Source organism: Pelodiscus sinensis, chromosome 1 (assembly GCF_049634645.1).
Source record: "Pelodiscus sinensis isolate JC-2024 chromosome 1, ASM4963464v1, whole genome shotgun sequence".
Taxonomy (NCBI): Eukaryota; Metazoa; Chordata; order Testudines; family Trionychidae; genus Pelodiscus; species Pelodiscus sinensis.
In genome coordinates this window covers 125,880,105-125,903,798 of record NC_134711.1, presented here as the reverse complement: position 1 = coordinate 125,903,798, position 23,694 = coordinate 125,880,105, and the positions used below count along the sequence as shown (strand labels likewise).

The 23,694-nt window shown below is 48.9% G+C and overlaps 1 protein-coding gene across 2 annotated transcripts in view; it reads right to left on the bottom strand.

Moving 5' to 3' along the window:
* TEAD4 (TEA domain transcription factor 4) overlaps nt 1–23,694 on the bottom strand; it is an 81,106-nt gene that overhangs the window by 7,513 nt on the left and 49,899 nt on the right. For both annotated transcript variants that reach the window (XM_075900387.1, XM_075900376.1), the window contains exons 5-9: nt 20,572–20,706; nt 18,278–18,321; nt 17,801–17,856; nt 15,996–16,126; nt 14,244–14,417 (exon numbers count right to left, since the gene is read on the bottom strand). In XM_075900387.1, the coding sequence (XP_075756502.1) occupies nt 14,244–14,417; nt 15,996–16,126; nt 17,801–17,856; nt 18,278–18,321; nt 20,572–20,682 (516 nt within the window). In that variant the 5' untranslated portion in view covers nt 20,683–20,706. The remainder of the gene's footprint in view (nt 1–14,243; nt 14,418–15,995; nt 16,127–17,800; nt 17,857–18,277; nt 18,322–20,571; nt 20,707–23,694) is intronic.

Sequence of the window (23,694 nt, the reverse complement as noted above, 5' to 3'; positions counted from 1 at the left end):
TAGGTTCTTGAAATAGGCATATGGGCTCAAGTTAGGTGCACAAGCTATCATTTGGGCCCCAAGCTTGAAGATGTAGTGCTGTGCATCTACCACCAGGGGTCATGCCAGGCTTATATTCTATCCTGAACAAGGAAAAGAAAAAGTTTACATATGCCTTTAAAAAAATAAAGCAACAGAAAAAGGCACTTCGTTTTTTCATCTTACTAAAACAAGAGAACAGAGGGTCTCACATTCTTCAATGTCTGATGAGACCATGTGCTAATTGACTATATTACCTTTCTTCCAATTCTTCAATCTGCACTACTCCCTGCGGGGTTAAGGGAAATGGAAAAGTAAATCTGCTCCTAGCACAGTGGGCTCCATGGCTTTGTTGACAGTGTGACTAGAACCAGCACACCATTCCAGTGTGGTTTTCCTGACCAATGTCAGCAGAGATTTTTATCAAAGAACCTGGTTATGGAACCATAGGGAATAAACCTTGGGAGAGCCCACTGTACAAGCACATCCAGTGTGATGCTAAGGAAAAAACTCCATCTTCACACTGGTCACAGAAACCTGGTAGAATCCTGCTAAGAAATCTATAAAATAACAGAAATGTAGGGCTGGAAAGGACCTCAAGAGATCAGCTAGTGCATCTCCCCATGCTGAGGTAAGATTAAGATACCTAGACATCCTTAAGAGGCATTTGTCTAACAGTACCTCTTCTTGATATTCAGGGTTTGGGATCCTGCAAGCTTTCCAGGTCACATTCCAGAGTTTAGCTAGCCTTGCAGTTGGAAAGTTATTCCTAACATCCAACCTAACTCTCTTTTGTTGCAAAGTGAGCTGATTATTCCTTGTCCTACCCTCAACAATGGTGGACCCGGAGAACGACTGATCGCCATCCTCTTTCCACCACACTTAAACAGTGCTAGAGCTAAGGTGGGACTGCAGTATGGAAAGAGCCTTCGTATTTCAACAGTCAGCAGGTTCTTCCATGACTGCTCTGGCCGGGCCTAGATACAGGGAGATTCTGCTTGGTGATATTAGGAGCACTGGCTGTGTTAGTCAGGCTAGGAGTTAGAGAGCCATGAACTTGGGCTGTCTGCGCATCTGGCATCCACAATAAGGAATCCTTGTCCTGTTCGTCACAGCCACGTGCCCTCTCATATGACTCTTTCTCTGAGGCCTCCCACAGGAGCTGGTGGTGCCACTTTATTACCATTTCCGAGAAGTTTAAGTTTTAGCTCCAGAATCAGGAACCTGGCCCCACAAGTTGGCTGGGGCAGATAAAGACCCTGCACTACAGAAATAACCAGCAGCCCCTGGTCCCCCACTCCATAATACAGGAGCCGATGCTACAGCAGAATTCATCACTTTGCCAGTGGTGACACTAACAGCATTAGCAGGAAGCAAGAATACAGCATTTCAATCCAATCTAATTCCCCCGCCTGTTAAGGTATTGCTTCAGGCACATGGAAGGCAAAGAGAAAGAGGAAATGCAATAAACCGCCCCCCCCCCCATCTATTTCACAAAGTCCAATTCCATTTCCCACTTAGCATGTCAGCTCCATTGCTCCATCCCTGTTGCCTCCGTCTACATCTGCACAGGCAGTGTGCAGTACGCAACGCACACAGGGATACTTCTGCCTTCAGGGAAACTGCTGGGCTCTGCTAGATACATGATGCCACTGAAAGCTGAGAAACAGGCCGTTGAAATCCAATTCACCCGTCTTCCCAGAGCACACCTCACAATTCAGGGCAACTGCCCCCGTGTGTCCCCTCAGTGCCCAGCAAAGGCACCTACGCTCAGGCTTCCAGCTCCCCAGCTATTGCCTTTCTAGAGACTCATGTCCCTCTCCCTGCTGATGGAATATGTCCAGGCTGCACAGCTCCCTGACTGCACTGTGTGATTTCCAGCCCAGACAGGCTGCTCAAGGACACCTGCTCACTTTCTCCTCAGAGACAGTTTACAGGTGTAGTTGCTACAGTTATTAGGTATCACCCACCCAGGGCTGGCCTAACCATGAGGCGAACTGAGGCGGTTGCCTCAAGTGCCAGACGGGGGGGGCGCCACTAGGACCCAGAGTGTAGAAAATTGTGTCTGCTGCTGGTGCACATGTATTCTCTCTGCTCTAGATGCACAGAGATGGTGGAGTGCTGTGCTGGAGGAAGGAGGGCACAAGAGACATAACAGGCAGGCAGGCAGGAGAAAAGGGGCATAGGGGCATCATTTGAGCTCCCTGCCTCAGTGGCCAAAATGTTGTGGGCTGGCCCTATACCCACCAGAACCTCTTAAACAACCCTACTTTATTCTTAAGGTAAAAAGCATATTAAGAAAACATATTAGAAACAATAAAAGCTAATGACCTTACCAGAGTTCACCCCAACTCTTCACATGGATTTAGGTGGGAGAAGTACTTCAAACCTCCATCCCAGGCACTTCTTTGTGGTTACAAGTTCATCACAATCTCAGCTCAGAACAAGTGCACTGTGTTTTGGGACCTCAGTAGGCCCAGTCTTTTCAACCCTGCCCTAGGACAGTGGTTCTCAGCCTTTCCATTAGCAGACCTCTAATATTTTTTTCAAATAGAGTTGCAGACCCCTTAACTCTATGCATTTTGGACATTATGACTATGTAGCAGGGGTGATCAAAAAAGATGAGGGTTACAGTCTAAAAAACAGATTTTAAAATGTTTTCCCTAGAAAAATTAGCAAGCATTTTATTCAGAAAACATCAGAGAAAACTGGATGATCACTTGACCAGTAACTGTGGTAGAATTTGGAACACAAATTTAATCATTAAAGAGGTGAAACACAAGGCCTGCAGTCCCACTTTAAGTGAAAAGATCAACACAGCCTTAACTAAGAAGTCATTACAGATGCCACCATAATTTGGCAACTCACCTATTAAAAGGTCAGGGCTTAGAATTTCTCACCTAGTTAATCAACATTAAACTATTTAGCGCTAGGTAAATTTATGTTGTTAAGACTGTTCCAGTTAACCAGGCATCATTACCAGTCAGTAACTTCAGTTAAGGCGATGCTTAAGCTGCTAGCAAAATATATCTAGAGTGCCGTAGCGATGCCAGCATATGATGAAGTCTACAGCGATAGAAGAGGTTTTTTTTTCCATTGCCCTGGAAACACCACCTCTCTAAGGACAACTCATCTCAATATGTCTGCACCAGGGTTTGGCTGGCATAGCTGTAGGTTTTTCACACCTCTGAGCACCATAAATATATGTTGATCTATATTTTAAATCCAGACCAGGCCTAAGCCACACCAGCTTCCTAACATTCTGATGTGCCATGTCACAATGAAGTAACAGCCTATAGTTCAATGATATGTTATGTTCATACAACAACTTTCCATTCCAAGCACTTTGCATGTTACAGCTGGGATTTTCAAAAAGGCTTAGGCAGAAAATCAATAGGAGTTGAACACTTATCTTCTTTAGTCACCTTTGAACATCCCAACCCATGCACCAGAAGACAGGACTTTCCGAACCCTCTGGGAACAAAGGCAGCTGCCCAATAATGTGGGAAGTGGAAATTCTTGAGGATGACTCCAGAAGAAAACCCTATTGCAAATTGGGCTCTTTAATGTCCCACCGAGCTTTAGTTTTTAAGGTACAGTCTGAAAATACTCTCTAAGGGTATGTCTACACTACAGAGTTAGTTCGAACTAACTTAGTTCGAATTAGTTAATTCGAACTAAGCTAATTCGAACTAATGCGTCTAGAACTAAAAACTAGTTCGAATTAGCGTTTTGCTAATTCGAACTAGCATGTCCACATTGAGTGGACCCTGAACAGGGCTTAAGGATGGCCGGAAGCAGTGCCGGCAGGGCATCAGAGGAGGACTTAGAGCGTGGAGATGCTGTCTCAGGCTAGCCAACGGCTGCGATTAAAGGGACCCGACCCCCACCCCGGACAGACAGTTCTCAGGGGTGCCCCGCTTGAAAACCAGTCCTGGCTTGGAGTGCCCTGAGTGCCCACACTGGGCACATCACAGCACTCGGCCATCAGCCCGGCTGCACTTGCCGCAGGCTGCCATCTGGGGAGAGGGGGCAATTGGGGGGCTGCAGGAGAGCTTCCACCCCCAGAAGCCCGCAGAGCCAGCCCACTCCTCCCCATTGGGGGCTCGTACCCCATTCCTCCCTCACCTCCTTCCACTTACCCTTCTCTAGCCCCCCTTCCTGATGTACAAAATAAAGATAACATTTCTTCCAACATTGACTCTGTCTTTATTGAACAAAACTGGGGGAGACTGGGAAAAGGAGGTGGGAGAGGGGAAGAGAAAGGCTGGGAGAGGGGAGGTCAACTAACATGATCAGGGGTTGGGAACAGGTCCCAGATGAAGAGAGGCTACAGAGACTGGGACTGTTCAGCTTAGAAAAGAGGAGATGGAGGGGGGACAGGATAGAGGTCTCTAAAAGCAGGGGTTGGGTGGAGAGGGTGCATTCAGAAAAGTTCTTCCTGAGTTCCCATAAAGAAGGACTAGAGGACACCAAAGGAAAGGAATGGGTAGCAGGCTTCAAACTAGTAAGAGAAAGTTGTTGTTCTTGACAAAGCAAATAGTTAACCTGTGGAACTCCTTGCTGCAGGAGGCTGTGAAGGCTACAACTAGAACAGAGTTTAAAGGGAAGTGAGATCAAGTCATGGAGGTTGGGTCCATGGAGTAGTCTTAGCCAGGGGGTAGGAGTTGTGTCCCTGCCCAAAGTTTGTGGAAGGCTGGAGAGGGATGGCACGAGACAAATGGCTTGGTCACTGTCTTCGGTCCATCCCCTCCAGGGTCCCTAGGGTTGGCCGCTGTCGGCAGACAGGCTACTGGGCAAGATGGACCTTTGGTCTGACCCAGGACGGCCATTGTAAGCTCAGGGCTCAGGGTCGGGGGTCTCAGTGGACCCCCTTGATTTTCATGCACACCTGCTCCTGGGTGGCCAGGCTGGCAGCTCTCCTGCCCTAGACAGCCACTTTCCTGTGCCTAGTGTGGAGATCGTGGACAAGGTCCATGATGTCTGCACTAGCCCAGGAAGGTGCCCGCCTCTTGCGGTCCCGGGCAAGCTCCCGGGAACCGCCAGCCTGGTCCCGGGAAGAGGGGGTGGGCTGGGGGACATCGGGTGGGTGGCTCTGTGCCGTGCCAGGTGCAGGGTCTGCTGGCTGGGTGCTGGCAGGTTTGCACCTGGCACAGGCACCGTAGCCAGCCCGTGCCCCTTTAAGGGGGCCAGGGCCGGGAGGGGGGCAATAGAGTTTCCCTGGTGTTGGCCAGAGTGGCCACCAGGGAAAGCTGGGGAGAGCTAGCCTCCCACTAGTTCGAATTAAGGGGCTACACACCCCTTAATTCGAACTAGTAAGTTAGAACTAGGCTTAATCCTCGTAAAATGAGGTTTTCCTAGTTCGAACTAAGCGCTCCGCTAGTTCGATTTAAATTCGAACTAGTGGAGCGCTAGTGTAGCGCCTATGAATGTTAGTTCGAACTAACGTCCGTTAGTTCGAACTAACATTGTAGTGTAGACATACCCTAAAAGAGATGCTTTAACTCAGGGGTTCTCAAACGTTATTGTACTGAGGCTTTCTTACAACATGCCCCAGGAGGGGGGACTGAAACCTGAGCTCCATCGCCCCTTGTGCAGGAGGACACAGAGTCCAATTCTGAGCCCCACTGCCCTGGGCGGGGGTAGGGGACCGAAGCTGAAGCTTGAGGGCTTCACCCCAAGCCAGGGGTCCTGTAACCTGAGCCCTGCTGCTCAGGGCTGAAGCCCTCAGGCTTTGGCTTCAGCCCTGGGTGGTGGGGCTTGGGTTTCGGCTTCGGCCCTGGGCTCCAGCAAGCTGGCGACCTAATAAAATGGGGTCCCGACCCACAATTTGAGCACCGCTGCTCTAGCTCCCAGAGAAGATGCAGGCTTGTTGCAGACAGCACTGGGTAAGATTCCGTGGGCAGCGCTATGCAGGAAATCAGATCAGAGGATCACACTGGTCCCTTTGGGTCTTGGAATCTATGAAATAACAGCGAAGATCCAGGGACTCACACTGTGTATGCCCTGAGGACAATGCCCAGAGCCAACCCCACAGGGCTTGAACTAGTCCCAGGAATGGTAAAGCTCTCAAATCCAATGTCCAGACCCCTCTTGTATCCCAGGTCCAGCCTCTCCAGCGTCCCCTCCAGCAGAGCTGAATGCTGCTCTGCTATGCTAGGTGCCTCCTCTCTCCTCTCCATGTGAGAGCAGTTTCTTTTTCTAAGGGAAGATTAGTGCCCCGCAGCCCCAGGCCCTCCTATTCCTTCCTGCTCATGCGACTCCTCCTGTCCCGGGCTCTGGGCCAGGCCTAGTACAGAGATGTCAGCCTGACCCTAGGCAGGGTTCTCTCATCCTCCAAGCAGGCGAGAGATGCTAATTGTTATTTAAATTGAACTAATTTATTTTCACAGCTCAGTGGACAGGTATGAATGCCCTCATTTTACCACGGCTAAGAGACTTATTTAAGATCTCACTGCAAATAAGTGTCAGACCCATTGGGGACAAGACCCTTCTCCTACCACAAGAGCCTGGTGCCTAATGGGCAAGTGAGTTACCCTCACTGTGCCTTTGTCACCCTACTTGGAAAAGTGTCATACTGTTGCTTTGTACATCTTACACTGTATTATCACCTGCTGATCTTCAGGCAGGCCCCACAACAGCAATTCCGGTCCCCGTGGCAGGGCAAAAGGCCCCAAACATGTATAAGCTGCATGTGCGTGGATACAGCCTGCCTGGTACCTACTGAGCTGCCAGCCAGGGCATGCACATGCCCGTCCAGCAGGGCTGACAACTGTCTAATCACGCAAACCCTAAGACCCCTGCCTGCCCCTTCCGCGAGACCATGTTCCTGTCCTGCCCCTTCTCTGATGTCCCGCCCACTCCACCTTCCCCTCCCTTTCTCCGTCGCTTTCCCCCACCCTCCCTTCCTTTCCCTAGGTGTCCGCTATTGATCCAGACAGTCCGGTATTTCGCCTCCTGGTTCTGCAGAGGAGCTGTCTTCTGTCTTGGAGCAGGAAAACAAGATGGCTGCCAGCAAAACGCCTCAAAAGCATTTCTCAAAGGGGCCATGCTGGTTTTTTAATATCTTTTTAGCTTAATAACTCTCAGGCCCCCCCCCCCTTTTTTTTTGGTTCAACAACTTTGGTCTCCCCCCCTTTTTTTTTCTCAACAGAACTTTTTCCTCTGTGTGTTTTTTTTTGGGGGGGGAGGGGGGGAGGTGTTTGGTATTTTTGGTTAAACCACCTGGCAACCCTACCTTAGGCTGCGGGCTGGGGTGTGAGAGGGAATGTGGGGGGCAGGCTCTGGGAGCGAGTTTGGATGAGAGGTTTGAGCTATAGGATGAAACAGGGGGTTGGGTTGCAGGAGGTGGTTGGGGGGGAGGGTCAGCATTTACCTCGTGTGGCTCTCGAAAGCAAGTGGCACATCCCCTGGGCAGCAGCGCCTAGGCGCGGTGCTGAGAGCTCTCGCCACGTCACTGCCCAGTGGCACCACTTCTGCAGCACACCCTGGCCACAATGCTCTGCAGAGCCAGTGCTCGGGATGGGGACAGCATGAGAGATACATAACCCTCCCCTCTCAGGGGCTGCAGGGACGGACCAGCTGCTTCCAGGAGCGGCATGCAGTGAGGGCAGATAGAAGCCTAGCCCCTGCTGTGCAGCCAGCAACATTCAGGGGTCTCTGGATCCTTTTAAATCACCCGGGCCCCTAGGCAATTGCCTCCTGTTGTTCCTCCTTATCCCTCTCAGCAGGCCTGTCTTCTAGGGCTTTACAAAGGTGGCCAAGTTTCATGAGCCCCATTAGCGGCATAATTACATATGTAGGTTTGAAGCAACTTGTTTGAGAGGCACCACAGCATAGTGGGTACAAATGGATCATCCACAGCGGAGATCTGGGACTTCTTGGCGACAGGGCTGCAAACTGCTCGTGAAAGCTGGAGCATGTCACTCAACCGCAGCAACCCCAGGCAGAAAAGGCCTGCTCAGAAAGCCACGTCTTGTACTGTGCTCTAAGGGTGCCAGGATTCAGGCTCAGTTTGATCTGCAATGGGAGAGCGATTTACAGCTGAGCGCCGTCCACTGATATGACGCTAGCCCTAGTCACACTGGCGCCAACCAGAGCATTACTGCTAATAGCCACTCAAGAAACTGTGGTCTCCAAAACAGGCCTCTTCTCCTTTAGGACTTTAAAAGAAGTGACAGGACCCAGAATTTAGCTGACCGCTAATGCAGAATGTGGTGCCCTAGTATGATAGGCTCTTATTAGTAGGGCCCTACCAAATTCATGGTTGTGAAAAATGCATCAAAACCTGTGCAATCAGATCTCCCCCATGAAATCTAGCAATTGTAAGGAAGGGGGACAGGCACGGCTGGTGGCTCGTACCACGCATGCACGGGACTCCAGCTGCTAGTCCCAGCAGGGCTGGGGAGGGACAAGTCGTCTTCTTCTCAGGTACCTCCCCCAGCTGCAGGAAGCTCTGCAGATGCTGCCTTCAGAGCCCAGCTCTATTTGGCTATTTTAAAAACTCCTGTGACTATGAAATTGACCAAAAAAATGGACCATGCATTTGATAGGGCCTTGCTCATTAGGTATTTCCCATTTACAAGGCAGGTCTATAAGACACTGCATCAGCTGCAGCTTCCAGATCAACCTAGGCTAGTGAGTGGCCCTCCTTCATCTCAGTGGGCCGCAAGATTGTAGTCAGGATAGTCTCCCAGGATAGGGCAGTTTTGGCCAATTGCGTTTGTGTACCTAGCACTTGCCGGGTGTGCTGACTGAACCCTCGCAGCGCTTTGACTGGATGCAGAGGGAGCACGTGGCTCTCACAGTCAATTCTGTGTGCAGTCAGCACACCCCTCACTGCACCTGCCCTTGCTTTACCTGCGTGTCATGTTAGCAATACAGGCAGGATGAGACTACGCGGACGAAAACCAGCGGAATCTGGCAACCCTGCACGTGGGCGCAATGGTAAACAAGATGTCTCATGGACCGCTCGTAGAACCCCAATGGGCTGCAGGTTGCCCACCGCTTCTTCCAGATGGTCACCAGGGTAGGGTCCCTGGGGGGCCTTGATGGGTAGATCCATGTCCGAGAGGAAAGGGGGAGGATCTGGGGCTAGCCAAAGATGATAGAAGGCCTTTCCAGCCACTAGCGGTATCTGCGAACCCAGGAGCAAAGACAAGTTCAACCAGGCTGTATGACTCTGTGCCACTTTGACAACTGGAGGACAGATGCCCTGCTCCTCGACACGGTTCCCTCTGCCAACAAACAATTCCTGTGCTTCTGAGTGCACATGGCAAGCACACTGGCTGGAAAAGGAGCATTTGTACAGTCTCTTGTGAGAACAGAACAGCTGCTAAAAGTCTGTGCAGTCTTACTCTGATTCCTGAGCTCACGTGAAATTAATTGGGGTCATCAGTCCCTTCTCAGCAAAAGGGGCAACACCATCAAAATCTTCATTACTAATTGCTGCCTAGTGTGCTAGTTGCAATGGCAATTAGAATGGCCAAGGAGGGAATGGACTTAGAAACTGACTCAAGTTGCACAGGCAGGCAGGGCAGTATGTGTGGGGAAGCAGGCAGTGCAGCTGCTGGTGCTGTATTTATTCTGTGGGAAAGCAGACAATTTCAGTCTCTAGCCCTCCCCTCCAGCTCCTCTTATGAGTATTGAATTCTCTTCATGGAAAGAAAGAACCAAACAATCTGACTGGTTTCTTGGCTTTCCCATTGCCAAGGGGAGACGATTATTGTACTTATTTATCATCCACTTAGGAAAAGTCTCCAATCAGCCCTGTGGGCAATTCCTCAGCTGCACCGAGCTCTGAATCAGACTGCTCTGTGCACTTTCCATTAACCCTTGAGTGGCAGCAGGTGATTTCTCTGCAGACAGCTGCTTTGAACAGCACTAGACTCCACTTACTCACACTGAACTCCTGGTCTCTCATTTTCATTCCATCTCCCCCCCCCTCCCTGGTGGCCTCTTGACCAGCATACCATCCCCTGAAAGTTGTACACTGTGAGTGCTCCATTCCAGTGGCGTGCGAAGCCATAAGCACCCCTCGTCCTGTGCTATTAATAAGCATGCGTGTAGCAGGAGGTTCAGGGGAAGAGCCAAGTAACAGGTGCAAGAGATAGAGTTACCCTGGAAAAGAGCAGGGCTGCCACTGCCCATGTGTTGGGAGGCTAGTGTCTCATATTCCTCATTGTCATGTGCTGGAATGTGCTCAGAGCATGGGGAAATGTCATGGAGTCGCTCTTCACAAGCCACCGATCCAAGCCCAGGGCTCAGTTCATTGTCCCTCTGACTCCAAAGGCCGAATTCATCACAGGGGGTTTGCTGGAATTATTCAAGTTTTAAACAAATTGTATGTTTGGTATCGGTAAGCTAAAATACTAATGAATGAATATGGGCACACGGCCGTATCACAGAAACAGCCATTGCTGATCATGGCCAAAATTCCCAAACTTGGGGGTTTAAGGCAGGCATTGAATCCTTGCAAACTCTTTGGAACAGGGACTGGGGCAGGGTTGCCAGCTTTGCTGTCTGGACACCATTGACAGCAATGGCATTAGGTCCATCCAGTTGGGACATTTAGCAACCTTGTCTGGTGTTTTCTTCTGTGTTTGGACAGCACCTAGTTCAACAGGGCCCTGATCTATTGCCGAGGCTCCGAGGTGCCACAGCAACAGAATTCAGTGAATACACAACAATGTAATAAATCAGTAGCTTGACTTTGAGAGGCACTGCTCACATGCAACTGCCATTTAAATTAACATATTAATCTACATATGGCTTTAATATCTACTTTTAGGCCCCTACGTTTGAAAATTCTGGTACCTTGTTTTTATATAACAAAAAAAAGTATGATTTTGTTTTGGGGTTTTTTTTTTTTTTTTTTTTTTTTTAATATGAGGGGTCTGGTTTCTGGAGAACATTTTGACTTTTTGCAAACAAACAAAAAAAAGAGAGAGAGAGCATCCAAAACGTTCAGTTTTCTGCCAAAAACATTATTACAAACAGCGGACACAGTACCTCATGAAAGTTGTACAGGTTGAACCTCTCTGGTTCAGGACTCTCTGGTCTGGCAACATCCATGATCCTTCTGGACCAGAGAAAACCAGCAGCTGGGAGTGGGGGACGTCTGGGAGTCCAGCAGCCAGGCCAGCAGTGGAGCTGGGCTAGCGACTGGGGGGCAGGGAGGCCGGTCCTGGGGCAGGGGGCTTGGCAGTCAGGAGGGGAGCCTAGCAGGAGGCTGGCTGCCCCTGTGAGAGCCTGGAGGCCAGCAGCAGAGGGGACTGAGGGTGCCAGACCAGGGAGGTCCAACCTGTACTTCTACTCCCTTATGCCCCCATGGGCTGGGTCCCAGTCAAACTGCATCACCTATGATAGACTATGGTTGCTCAACTAAAGAAAAGACCCAATGGCACCATGGGAGGTGTATTCTGGCCAGAGAGCCGAGTCCACAGAGCACATTGAACTACAACTGCCATGAGACACTGTGGCAGAATTTCCAATTGAATGTTGTTGGCTGCAAATTCTGTTTTTAGATTTTCCCTAGAAAGTCTACATTTCCTGCAGAAACCTCTTCCCTCCTCATCATTTGCCCAACCAGCTCCAGTATTCAGCCATGGAGAAGCCAACGGCTTGTCCTGGGAAGCTGACAGTCACACCAGGCCTTCCCCTCTTAACCTCTGGGCTCACATGGCCCCTGTAGCTGCTGTGAGCAATACATGGGTGTGGAAGGCAGGGACCTTGGTTAAGGAACCTGCTGGGCTGCTGGCTGGGAGCCACCTAGGTAAGGTTTCGCAGCCAGAGCCTGCTTCTGGCACCCCAGTCCCTCTCTTCCCCAACCCTCTGCCCCCCTCCTGCACTCCTACTCCATGAAACCCAAACATTCTGCACCCCTGGTCCAGCCCCCATATGTCTTCCCAGACACTGCATCCCTGGAAAGGGCGGACATGCACTGACACTTTCCCAGACACTGCAAACAGGCAGCTGCTATTGGCAAGAAACTGGCCAATCGGAGCTACAGGGGTGAGAGCAGTGTGAGAAGCCTCTGCCCCCTCCTCCAGGCTCCCAGCATTCACAGAAGCACATGGCCCCATGGCAGCTGGCTTCACTGAGTGCTGAGTGGGGACGGGGCAGGCAGGGAGCCGGATGAGGCTCTCGCAGGCCAGATCTGGCCTGCAGATCATATTTTGCCCAGCTCTGCTTTAGAGCCACAAGCAATTGAAAGGGCCCAAGAGCAGCAGCAATCAGAAGCCCTGGGCCCTTTAGAATCGCTGTGCCCTGGGACAGTTTTCCCCCTTTGCCCCACTGTCAGTGGGATTGGGCTTGTCTACATGGTGGGATAATATGCTTTATATGGGTGTGATTTCTAAAACACACCAGAGTGCTGTTCTTTAAGTGGTCTGTGTCGAACTTACTGGCGTGTACTAAAGGTTCCCTAGTTCACATTAACCCAGCACTGCTTCAAACCACGCGACGGTCAAGTGCACCAACAAATCATGCACAACATATTAGTGCACTTTAGAAATAACACTCTCATCAATGCACCACCCTGAAACTCTACCAGCTTAGCACCATTGCTCTTGTGAAAAATGCCACTGAATCATGAATGATCTCAAGTGCTCAAGACCTCTGTTTTCCGTATCTGCCAAAAGAAAGCTTCCCTGGTGGCCCTGCACTCTCTAGCGTTATGCTGAGAAAGTGGTTCCAAACTGGCATGCGGTGAATCAAATACTGCTCTTGGCAGAGAGTAGATATTCCTTGGAGGTTTCCAGTCCAGTTACTGACCCTGTCCAACTTTGCTTAACTTATGATAAGCAGCAACAGGGTCACAGGATAATGGTTACACGTCTGCTTTCAGGCGCGCAGGAAGGTCACCACCAGATAAAATACACATATATACTCCATGATTCACCGACACATGGTGCCCACATGGCATCACAACCAGTATGCTGGAGGGTATCACTGCCTGCACTCTCTGATGCATTCCAAATTCTACAGCACTCCCATCCCCCCCCCCCCCCCCCCCGCCTCCCTCCCACTGAAGACCAGGATTTGGAATGCCCCAAACACCAGGAGCTGTCAGTCCATGTCCTGTGATCAGGAGATGCCCCACCCATTCCCAGCACAGAGATGACATGTAGTCCCTTTGGGTGAAATTCATCCTGTGCCACTGACATCCTTCAAACTAAGGCTGAATTCAAACTTCAGTGGCATCTACTATTTGTTTAGCCACGTGGGATAAAAACACACAGGTGCGTACACAAGTCCAAAACACAGCCAAGGTGTTTGCAAAGAAGCCATGCACCCTGCTTGGTGAACTCTATGCTGTCTCTGCTGAGCCTACCAATCAGGTGCTCAGTTAGTGCCATTAACATAATGTGAGAGAAGGATGCGCATCCACTACGAATGGGACTAAAACCATCAGCTTGTTTCTCCTTGTCTCGTTACTTATCCAGCATTGAATTGCAAGTGGTAATCTTAAAGTGAAATGTTCCATCTCTCATTAGAGATCCCCTGGCCATCCAGCGCTCCCATGACCCCAAGCTGCTATTATTTGTAATCTTATAATACAACAACGTTCGTCTCCAAATTATCTTCTCTGTGCCCTACAGCACAAACAAGATGCAGTGGCACGATGCTACAGCTCTTTCAAAATCTCAGCTTGACCCTCAAAAATTCTATCCAGGCAATTGAGAGGATAGAATTTTGCTAGGCTGATTCAAGAACACATTTTCTATATAAACCACTTTCCTTGGTGCATGTTTTCTATCGTGTGGTTGGACTTGTGCTCAGTGTGTGTATATAGTAGAAGTCACTTGTGCATAGATAATACAAACCCACAGAAAAAGTAAGATAGGGCAGGATGGGGAAAATAGAGCACCCAGGTGGAAAGTTGTTGGATACCGTCCTAGAGTCAGGGAACAGATCGCTTCATGGTTGCAGAGGAGAAGGATTTCCCTTACACATCAATCATTAAACCACTGGTCTTAATTGCTACTAAATAAACTCCCAAGAGTTTAGTCAGTTACAGCTTTGCAGAAGGCAACACCAAATGTTTGCCTCGCCCCAGCCAGAATGTCATAACAAGGTCTTTTGCTCTTCGGGGGGAGTCCCAGATGCCAGCAGTGGGTGAATTAGTTGCATACTCAACACTGCAAAGTTGGCATCCGGTACTTCCCACAAAACAGCAAAAGGAGCAGGAGCAGCTGGGCTGGCTGGGAGCTTGCTTCTCTTACCCAGAACTTGACAAGGAAGAAGGCGTTGGGCGGCCCCTTTTCAAAGAGCTCCTTCAGGCCCCCTTTCTTCTCAGGGAACTTGTCATAGATCTGCCGGATGTCCACCGCCTCGAGGTAGGGGTCACTGTAACTGGGGCTTGACTGGCCAATGTGCACAAACAGGTGCTTGTTGTACTGCAGGGAGACAGGTGCGAGACATTAGGATGGGCCTCGGTTCACATTTATCACCCAATGCCCCAATGCGCTTCACAGCAGAAAAGATGGGAGCAGAGTGGACTAGCTGGACCCATCTGACCATTAAGCACAAGGGAGCTTTTGGACGGCGACAGAAAAGGGAGCCCCTTTGGACCCTAAGTTCCAAGAAGCAGTGACATCACAACTGGCATGAACATCATGTGGGAGTGGGACCCTTAAGAAAACACTACAGGAAATGCTGCAGGAAGTGCCCCAGCCAACTTAGAGCAGTCTCTGTACTGGCCCACATAAATGACTCTTTGGGGGTTCTTCCATTGGCTCATGATCACCATGTGCTGTTCGCTCTGGCCACATCCTCCTACCCCGGCACATATCCTGAATCCCCACTACACTAGGAGGGGAACCAAAAGTCAATGGCATGGAACTGGCTACATTGGCTTCATGTTATTCTGTCTCTTGGGCCTTGAGGCATTTTGATGGAGGCAGAGAATCTGTCTGTACCAGATTCTAAATTTCCCAAGCCTGGCTTCTAAATTTGTCCTGCCAGTGCAGAGCAGTTCAGTGGATGGAATGTTTCAAAACACAGTGAAATAACCAGACACAAGGGACACGTACACAGCAGGGCTAAACTTGAAATAAGCTATGCAATCTGAGCTACGCTAATTGCGTCGCTTAAATCAAAATAGCTTATTTTATCTTTTGGCGCTGTTGACACATGGGATGTCGACTATCAGTTAACTGAATAGCGGATTAACCTCATGAATTCCTATCGGGTACTTGACTATTCTGTAGCCCCTGGGGGTGAGGCCGACAGCCAGTGTACTCCAGCCCCACTCCGTGCTGCTGCATGTGTATCAGAGGCAGAAGCGCAGGGTGCCAGGTAGGAGCTGGTCCACAAGGGGAGCCTGTTTAAAAACCCGTCCCCATCACAGACCAGTTACCTGTTGCCCTGTGCTGCTGCCTCTTATAGAGGCAACAGCATGGAGTGGCAGCAGCCCCTGTGCGGGGGGGATCTGAGCTCCCAGACTGGCATGAGTCAGAACCGAACCAGGCTGCCTGCCCACCTGGCTCCTAATACACTTCAAATGCAGAGCCGTAGCAGTGGTAGGTCCCCGACCTAGTGCAAGCTGGGACTGAGCTGGGCTGCTGGCCAGCCTGCTAAAAAATTTAGTGGTTGGGGGAGGGGGTGGAGGGAAGAGATGCGTGTAGTCTATAGCATTAACCGATAAACTTTTGCTTATTGGTTAATTGATTACACTATTGCATCCCTAGTCTACACAGCAGTTATTTCGAGATAAAGCACTCTTCCCCCAACTTCCCCTACTCCTTGTACAATGAGGGTTACAGGAGTTGGAGCAAGCAGTCCTCCAGCTCAACATTATTTGACATTATGACGAAATAACTGCTTGTTGTGTAGATGTGGACAATGTTATTTCGGAATAACTAATGTTATTCCGAAATAATGCTGCAGTGTAGACAGCCAGGCTGAACAGTGTAAATTACAACTATCCAGAGAAGAAAAATATATGGCAAATGGGAGTGAGGTTTGTATCTTACCGTGTCTTGGTCTTGTTGTTGTTCCAAGAACGCAGAGAATTCTAACATCCAAAGTTTGGAGCTGGCAACCCTTCGCCCCTGCCAAGGTGGAGCCGATGGGGAAGGTGAGAGGCCCGCGGGAGAATCAAACCCTTAATGCAAGGGGATAATACAATGAAATGAAAAAGAGCCAAGTCGATAACAACTGTCATTTTCTGCATCTAATGTCACAGCCCAGTGAAAATCTTTTTGGACTTAAACCCGCATGTAAAAACACTTGCCACAGACCCAGCACGCTGTCCCTCCTCTGACCAGCTCCTCAATTGTTCTTCTCTGAGCAAGTGTCCCTGCGCATGCTACTAAGTAATAGATTAATCTAACTGCTACTGAAGTGAAAGGAAAGGGTCCCACCAACTTCCATAGGAGCTGGCTTGGGCCTCACATGAATAGCAAGACAAGCTGCTTGGCTACCTCACAGGAAAATCCATCACTGTGAAGGAGGAAATGCTGAGATTGGGTTGGAAAAAACACCTTCTGCTCTTCTAGAGCAAGGCATCTGTGGAGATCATCACATTGGAAATGCAACCCCTTACTGTGGTGAAAACAGCGATCTAATGGATGAAGCAGGGTGCTGGAACCTCATGGCTACGTCTACACTGGCCCCTTTTCCGGAAGGGGCATGTAAATTTCATGAGTCGTAGTAGGGAAATGCGCGGGGGATTTAAATATCCCCCGCGGCATTTAAATAAAAATGTCCGCCGCTTTTTTCCGGCTTTTAAAAAAGCCGGAAAAGAGCGTCTACACTGGCCCCGATCCTCCGGAAAAAGTGCCCTTTTCCGGAGGATCTTATTCCTACTTCAAAGTAGTACTTTGAAGTAGGAATAAAATCCTCCGGAAAAGGGCACTTTTTCCGGAGGATCGGGGCCAGTGTAGACGCTCTTTTCCGGCTTTTTTAAAAGTAGTACTTTGAAGTAGGAATAAGATCCTCCGGAAAAGGGCACTTTTTCCAGAGGATCGGGGCCAGTGTAGACGCTCTTTTCCGGCTTTTTTAAAAGCCGGAAAAAAGCGGCGGACATTTTTATTTAAATGCCGCGGGGGATATTTAGATCCCCCGCGCATTTCCCTACTACGACTCATGAAATTTACATGCCCCTTCTGGAAAAGGGGCCAGTGTAGACGTAGCCCATGAGTTCTAATCCTGCCTCTGCAATTGATTTATTACATAATCTCCAGCAAGCCTTTTAGTCTTGCTCCGCTTCCACTAATGGGATCGTGGCATCTAAATCCTGAGGCAGCTTTCAGAGTCTCATCCTATTTGTCTAATAACTCTGCCTGCGTGCAGAGAAAGCCGTCATTTTGGTTTTGGAGTTGCTGCGGCCTGTTGTAGAGGAGACACACACACACTGTGCTCTCTCAGAAGCTATACTGTTCTTTTATGTTTGTGGCTTCCCTTAATTAAAAGTGGAGTCATTCAGACTGAAAGTAAATGTTGCTTTTTGTACATGGGGATGAGAGAAATTGAAAAGGACAGGTGTAGAAGGCTGGATCAGTTATGGTTACGGTTAGATTAAGTGAGTGGAGCTGGATGGAACAAGCATTGGTTGGTCGTGTTAGGTAAATCTGTAGCTGGATAGACTAAGTCTGGGACTAGATGTAGGCTGTTCTCATTTTTGTGGTTCCTTGTGACATGTCTGAATTTCCCATTTCCCCCTCAGAGGCAGGAAGTGCGGAAGTCTCTTTTATAGTTACAACTAAAGAACTATGATTTTCTCACATGGCAATATGATGTGTATGTGCTACACAAGAAATGGTGTTTCCCTACCTACCTGGTAACGGGAGTGGAGGTTGAACAGCATAGGTTTGTTGAGAAAAAGGTTTCACGCTGCAGGAATACACATGAGAGTTAATTAATGAAAAATCAAAGCATTTTGTTCAGTTCTTTGGACAAATTAGGTGAAGGGCTTATTCTGAGGGAGGTGGGGAGATGTAACTCCACGTGACCCAAGAAGGACCCAGAAAGGGGGCCAAATAGTCAATACTCTAAGAACCTAACTTCAGTGGAGCACCCAATGCACAACACAATAAAGAGGGACCCAAACAGCACGCAGCATTCTTACCTACACCTCCCATAGTATAGACTCACTCCAGGGAGTCCTTCAAGCTCATCTCAAAGATTGCAATCTCCTTACCTGCAGAGCTTCTGACTTGATTCCCTATGTGGCCTGCCCACCTAGACATTAATCCCCATGCATTTATACTGTCTTTTGGCCATGCTTTGTATGCTTAGGTGTGGGAGTACTCACTCATGAGAGGATCCAGCTTGGCCTGGCAAAGCTCCTTGCCAAAACTGCAAAACCAAAGTACAGACACGGTCACCATCCTGCGGCTACAGAAAGCCAGATCTTCCTCCTGTCAGAGGCTGGTTATGGCACAGTACAACAGTGAGAAGGGCTAAGTTAGTCCCTATCCCCCTGCAGTGCCACCAAGGGGTCTTGAAAGGATGTGGTAGGCAAGGCCAATGTTTCCAGAGGTAGTCACTGGGTAAGAGTGGCTCCATTTTGGGATATCCAATTTCAAAGTCCATAGTCACTGTGACACCTTGGCTGCGTGTAATTAACCCAGCATCTCACACTGAGATGAGCTGGGAGGCTACTTCAGGATAGGCTAGTACCAGGAAATAGACCTCTCTTCAGAGATGGAGCAGGAAAAACGTTATTTTGTGCTGCACACAGGCATTCTGCATTGGCTATGTGAATCTTGAAAGCAGGCTCGGGGAAGCCTTGCAAACCCATGCCTGCTCTAAGGTTTTTTGCTCCATGGCTCAAAGAATACTGGGTACACCCGATCAGTCCAACTTCAAAACCAGGAATACTGACTCCATTCCAAACCATTATTCTCCTGACCTCTCACAGAGTGGAGAGGGTAGAGGGAGAAACAGTGAGAGAGAGAAAGGCAGTCTGGGTGCTGATATGTCATGCGGTAACAATGTCCAAGGGGAACATGGAGGCGACAGTAGCTGGAGGAATGAGGGAGGAACACAGCTGGGCCTAGCATTTTGGTTAGCGGGCAGTCAGACGTCATTGTCTCCTTATTTATCAGGTTACATCCCGATTGCTACATTACATTGCAGTGCATTACAACTGGCAGCACCAAAACCAAACAAACAAAAAAAGAGGAGAGAGAGGAAGAGGAAGAGAGAGAGAGAGAGAGAGAGAGAGAGAGAGAGGGAGAGAGAGAGAAGGTTCTCCCATTACTGGAGCTGGGGCATTCAGGTGACTGATCTAGTGGCTTTAGAGCAGCGATGAGGAACCTACAGCCCATGGACTGGATCAGGGCTCCGGTTTGCTTTGACCCCAGCCCACGAGACTTGGGGCTTCCCCCACAGGGCAAGATAGTGCTGGCACTACGGCTCCGTGGTGAATTTCTGAGCCTCAGCACCCATCCCACCCTCGCATGGCTGGAGTGTGAGTGCTAACCCCCCGCTGTGTAGGGAAGTGGCAGGAAGCTAGCACTAAAGCCCCTGCAGGGCTATCTCTGCCTGGCAGGGGGAGGAAGCCCACCCCCTCTGGCAGTCCCCTCCCACACACTGAACCCCTCATTTTAGTCCCCACACCAGATCTCCGGGGCTTCTACAAAATCTACTAGCCCTGGACTTCCAGAGGAGTTCACCCAGTCTTGGGGGAAAGCCCTGAGCCTCAACTCCCCCTCCCCCTCTCGTAAGAGGAGCGTAAGGGGAATCCTGGCGCCCTGAGTTGCATGAGTGAAGCGAGTGAGGAGAGTGGGGTTTTTTTTCTGCTTCTCAGTTAGTGGCCTTGTCAGTGAGGGCTTTTTTCTCCTCACTTGGGGGCCAGGTGTTTTGTTTTGGTTTTGCTTCTGACTTACGTGTGGCTCCCGACTGATTTTTCTGCGGGCTAGCGGTCCCCAACCTAAAAAGGGTCCCCACCCCGGCTTTAAAGCAAGACGCAGACTGCATTATGTATCTGACCCTCCATCATCCCCTTAGCACAGCCTCTGAATTATATAGTCCCAGAGGCTCAACATTCCCCCTGCCCTGACAGAAGGAGTATCCCTCCCCTCGGGATCTCAGTAGGATTCCTCCGGCAGGGCACAGAGAATTTTAAAGTTCTATGGCCCAGGTCAAAGCCCACTGCTGTCAAGGGGAGTCTTTCCATTGACACCCATGGGCCTTTCGATCAGGTCTCACCTCTCTTGAGTTCCAGATGAGGTCACCCGTCACCATGGTAAACAAGCCCTCATGACTGTATGGGGGCTAGGAAGGGACGGCAAGGATGGATTTGCCCAATACAAAGGAACCATGTGCCAAAAAAGACAGCACAGACATCTTACAACAGCACACGCCCCTCTTGTCTACATTGGTTTTACATCGGCAAAGTGCGTCTCCACTGACTTCACTGGAGTTATTTCGGATTTACACCAGCTTAAATGTTGCTATTACATGGCAAATTTGCCCTTCATGTTAATGAGGTGCACTCTGAACCTGTCCCAGATGGTGTGTTTATGGGGTGTGTGTCACAGTTTCTAATCCTTATCTCTAGCTGACTCTCCTGCCCCGTTTCCACTGAGACACTTCACTCACCCCGGAAACAGCAGGGTAGGCTGGTCGTGGGAGGCCCGGCAATGCCATTTTACTGTGGAAGGCGGTTGCAGAGATGATCTGGGCAGATGACATTGTAGCCATACTCTGCATGGCTTTATCTTTAGCTGCCTGATCCTAGCGGGGAGAGGAGGGAGAACAGACACGGTGATTATAATAATAAATATATGGCCTGCTGTAGTGCTAGGTATCCACGACTCTCCTTCAGACAAATGGGTGCTCAGCACCTCGGAAAAATCAGGCCAGTAAAGTCATTCAGCAAGACCACAAGTGATGTTCCAACACACATAGCTCTGTCCTTCACCAGAGTTAAGGCTGCAACTTCCACTATAAAATCCGGTGATTGTTCACTTAGCACTTTCCCAACATTTCTCCTTTGGGGCTGAACCTTTTCACACTTAGTCTCAGCTCCAAGGCTGAGAGGTTGTGTTATGGGGCATGAGAGTCATATCCAGCCAGCCATTTCTGAATGACTGGCAAGGGGCTGGAGCGGGACAGATACTTTTCCATGAATAAAAATCTAGACTGTGACTCACTGGTAACACAAAAACAGCTCACCACCAGACAATCCCCTCCAACCTGGCATGTGGGCTACTCTAAGTGAGGATCGGTTACTTTATTATAATCCGTACTTTCAGGGAGAAAACAAATTGTAAGCAACTATAAAATTGCCCTTGGGCATGCATGGCGGGAAAGCCCAGCTTTCACTGTAGAGGAAAGCAATACATGCAGTGCTGTGTAGTGTATGGACACTGTATGCCCAGCTAGCAGAGCTATCAGTAGCAGTGTAGATGGCAAAGCAGAGTTTAGAGGAGCAGAGCGCCCTATATGCCTGAACCCTAGGGTATATGCACTGCACAGCCAAGCTGATCTACACTGCTATTTTTGGCAGTGTAGTGTCCCGCTGAATCTCCTCTACCAGAGCTTCTCACTGCGGCATGTAGCTACACATACCCTACATGCCACCACAAGTGCAGACAAAGCCTTAGTTATGCTATGGAGCTGGGCATTTATGCTGGTGGGCAATGACACTATGTAGTCACTAGCACGTTTCATATGTACAACAGGAATATCAAGGCTCTTTCTACAGGAAGTTCTCTTCTTCCCAGCTAGGGAACATCTGCAGCAGGTAGGACAACTCTCCCTCCCACTCCCCTGTTCCCTACCCAGTTCCTAATTTAGACTCTCCTCTGTCTGTGACATCATAATTGTAACAGTGATGTCACAGGTGGGATGATGGCCTTCATAAACAACTGAGAATAGGAAACCTCTTACAAGTGAAGAAAAGTAGTACCTTCTTCCCTTGCAGCTAACTTTAGTACCTAAAATATATTCTCTTCCCTCAAAAATCCCTGAATGCTTAATAATTAAAAAAAAACAAAAAACCAGCAGAAGTAAAAAAAAAACACCCTGAAAATAACTGAATCTCTACAGACGAAATGGTCTCCAGCTATAGTGCTTTCCATGGGGCCTTGACAGAACCAGCTGGTAGCACTCACTATGTGGAGGGAAATATTTTTAACTGCTGACAACGCCTACAAATATTCAAAAGCCTGCGAATGTCTCTGCAGAGACCTATTTAAATAAGGTGTTAGGAAAATATTTTCGAGATGACCTGCTAATTTAAAAAAAAGATTATATCCATTTTTGTTTCTTGATCATATAAAAAGATTTTTCTAATTGCCACCACTGAAAAAAGGGTTTTTTAAATTTGCTTTTCCATTTGAAATTCAAATGTAGTCTACTCTGTTTTATGTGGAAGACATAAGAAATGACAGACAACCTGTAGAGTAACAACACACTGTCACTGAGAAATGAAAACTGGGCAACTGAGAGTAGAAGGGATCTTCAATTGGACCATTTAAAATTTTTTTCTACGTTTTGAATTTTGTTAATTCAAATCTCTGACAAAGAGGTGGAAGCAAACTTGTCTTTGTTAAAAATTCATCATTGATCCCTTCCCCTGCATCTAAGGGATGAGAAATTCAATCAATTTCTCTGGACATCCAGCAAAAATAGGGAAGAGCAGACCAGTGTTCCCTCTAATTTTTCCTACCCCTGAGTGGAATTGATTTTCTTATGTGCACCAATGTGGAGGTGACGTGTGACACGGTGATGTGTGACACATCACATTTATATTGGTGCACATAATAAAATTCATATGGTAGGGTGAGGCCAAGGGGTTTACAGTGTATGAGGAGGCTCGGCCAGAGGGCAGAGGTGCAAAGCTGTGAGGGTTTTTGCTGTGGGGTGCAGACTTTGGGATGGGATCAGAGATGAGCGTCTCAGGCTTTGGGATGGAGGGGTGGGGTGAGTGTAACGCTCCTGTTGGGGAGCAGGCTCGGGGGTGGGAACGATAGGTTCAGGGCTGGACTAGAAGTTTGGGGTGCAGGCGGCACAACTTACAGGGAACTTAGGAGCAGACTTCACATTCCTCGTGTCGCTGAAGTCATAAAAACAAAAATGTCCTTCCATTTCCCTCCTGCCCACTGCCCCTTCCAGCCCTTCTTATGCTTTGTAAAGAAAGAAATGAGGACAACTTCTCCCCCACTTCTTTTCTTAGCAGATCATTTTTCAGTTTGGCTGTAGCTCAGGTGACAGATACTTTAGCCAACTGGGCCATAGAAAATTGCTTTCTTCTGGGGAAGTCTTCTTCAAGCTTTACCCTATCTTTGTTAAATTCATCATAAACATGGAGCACAAGCCTGTTACAGGTACTGTGGACAGCTGCAGAATACACTATTGTTTGAGCTGTGGAAATAACCCTCTGCTAACTGCCAAATAAATCAGAACATGGCAGGTCTGATCTCCAGGGTATAAACACGAAATGTGTATTTGATATGGCAGGGGAACCAGCAGCAGGAGAGCACGCAGATGTCAGCAGGAAGAAGGGCAGTCACCACTCTGATTGTATCTACTTGCTTTACAAGCATGAGTGGGGGGAGTGAAGTAAGTAAGTTAAATCAGTGAAGCAGACTTGTCTGTGCAGGTCAGAAAGGAACTGCTTTGTGCGGGGAAATGGTTCACTGCAGGCATCTGAGCAGAGCTCACAGCAAGGCCCAAGGAAATATAAAAGGATGCTAGAAATGGAGCTCCCCAAGACAA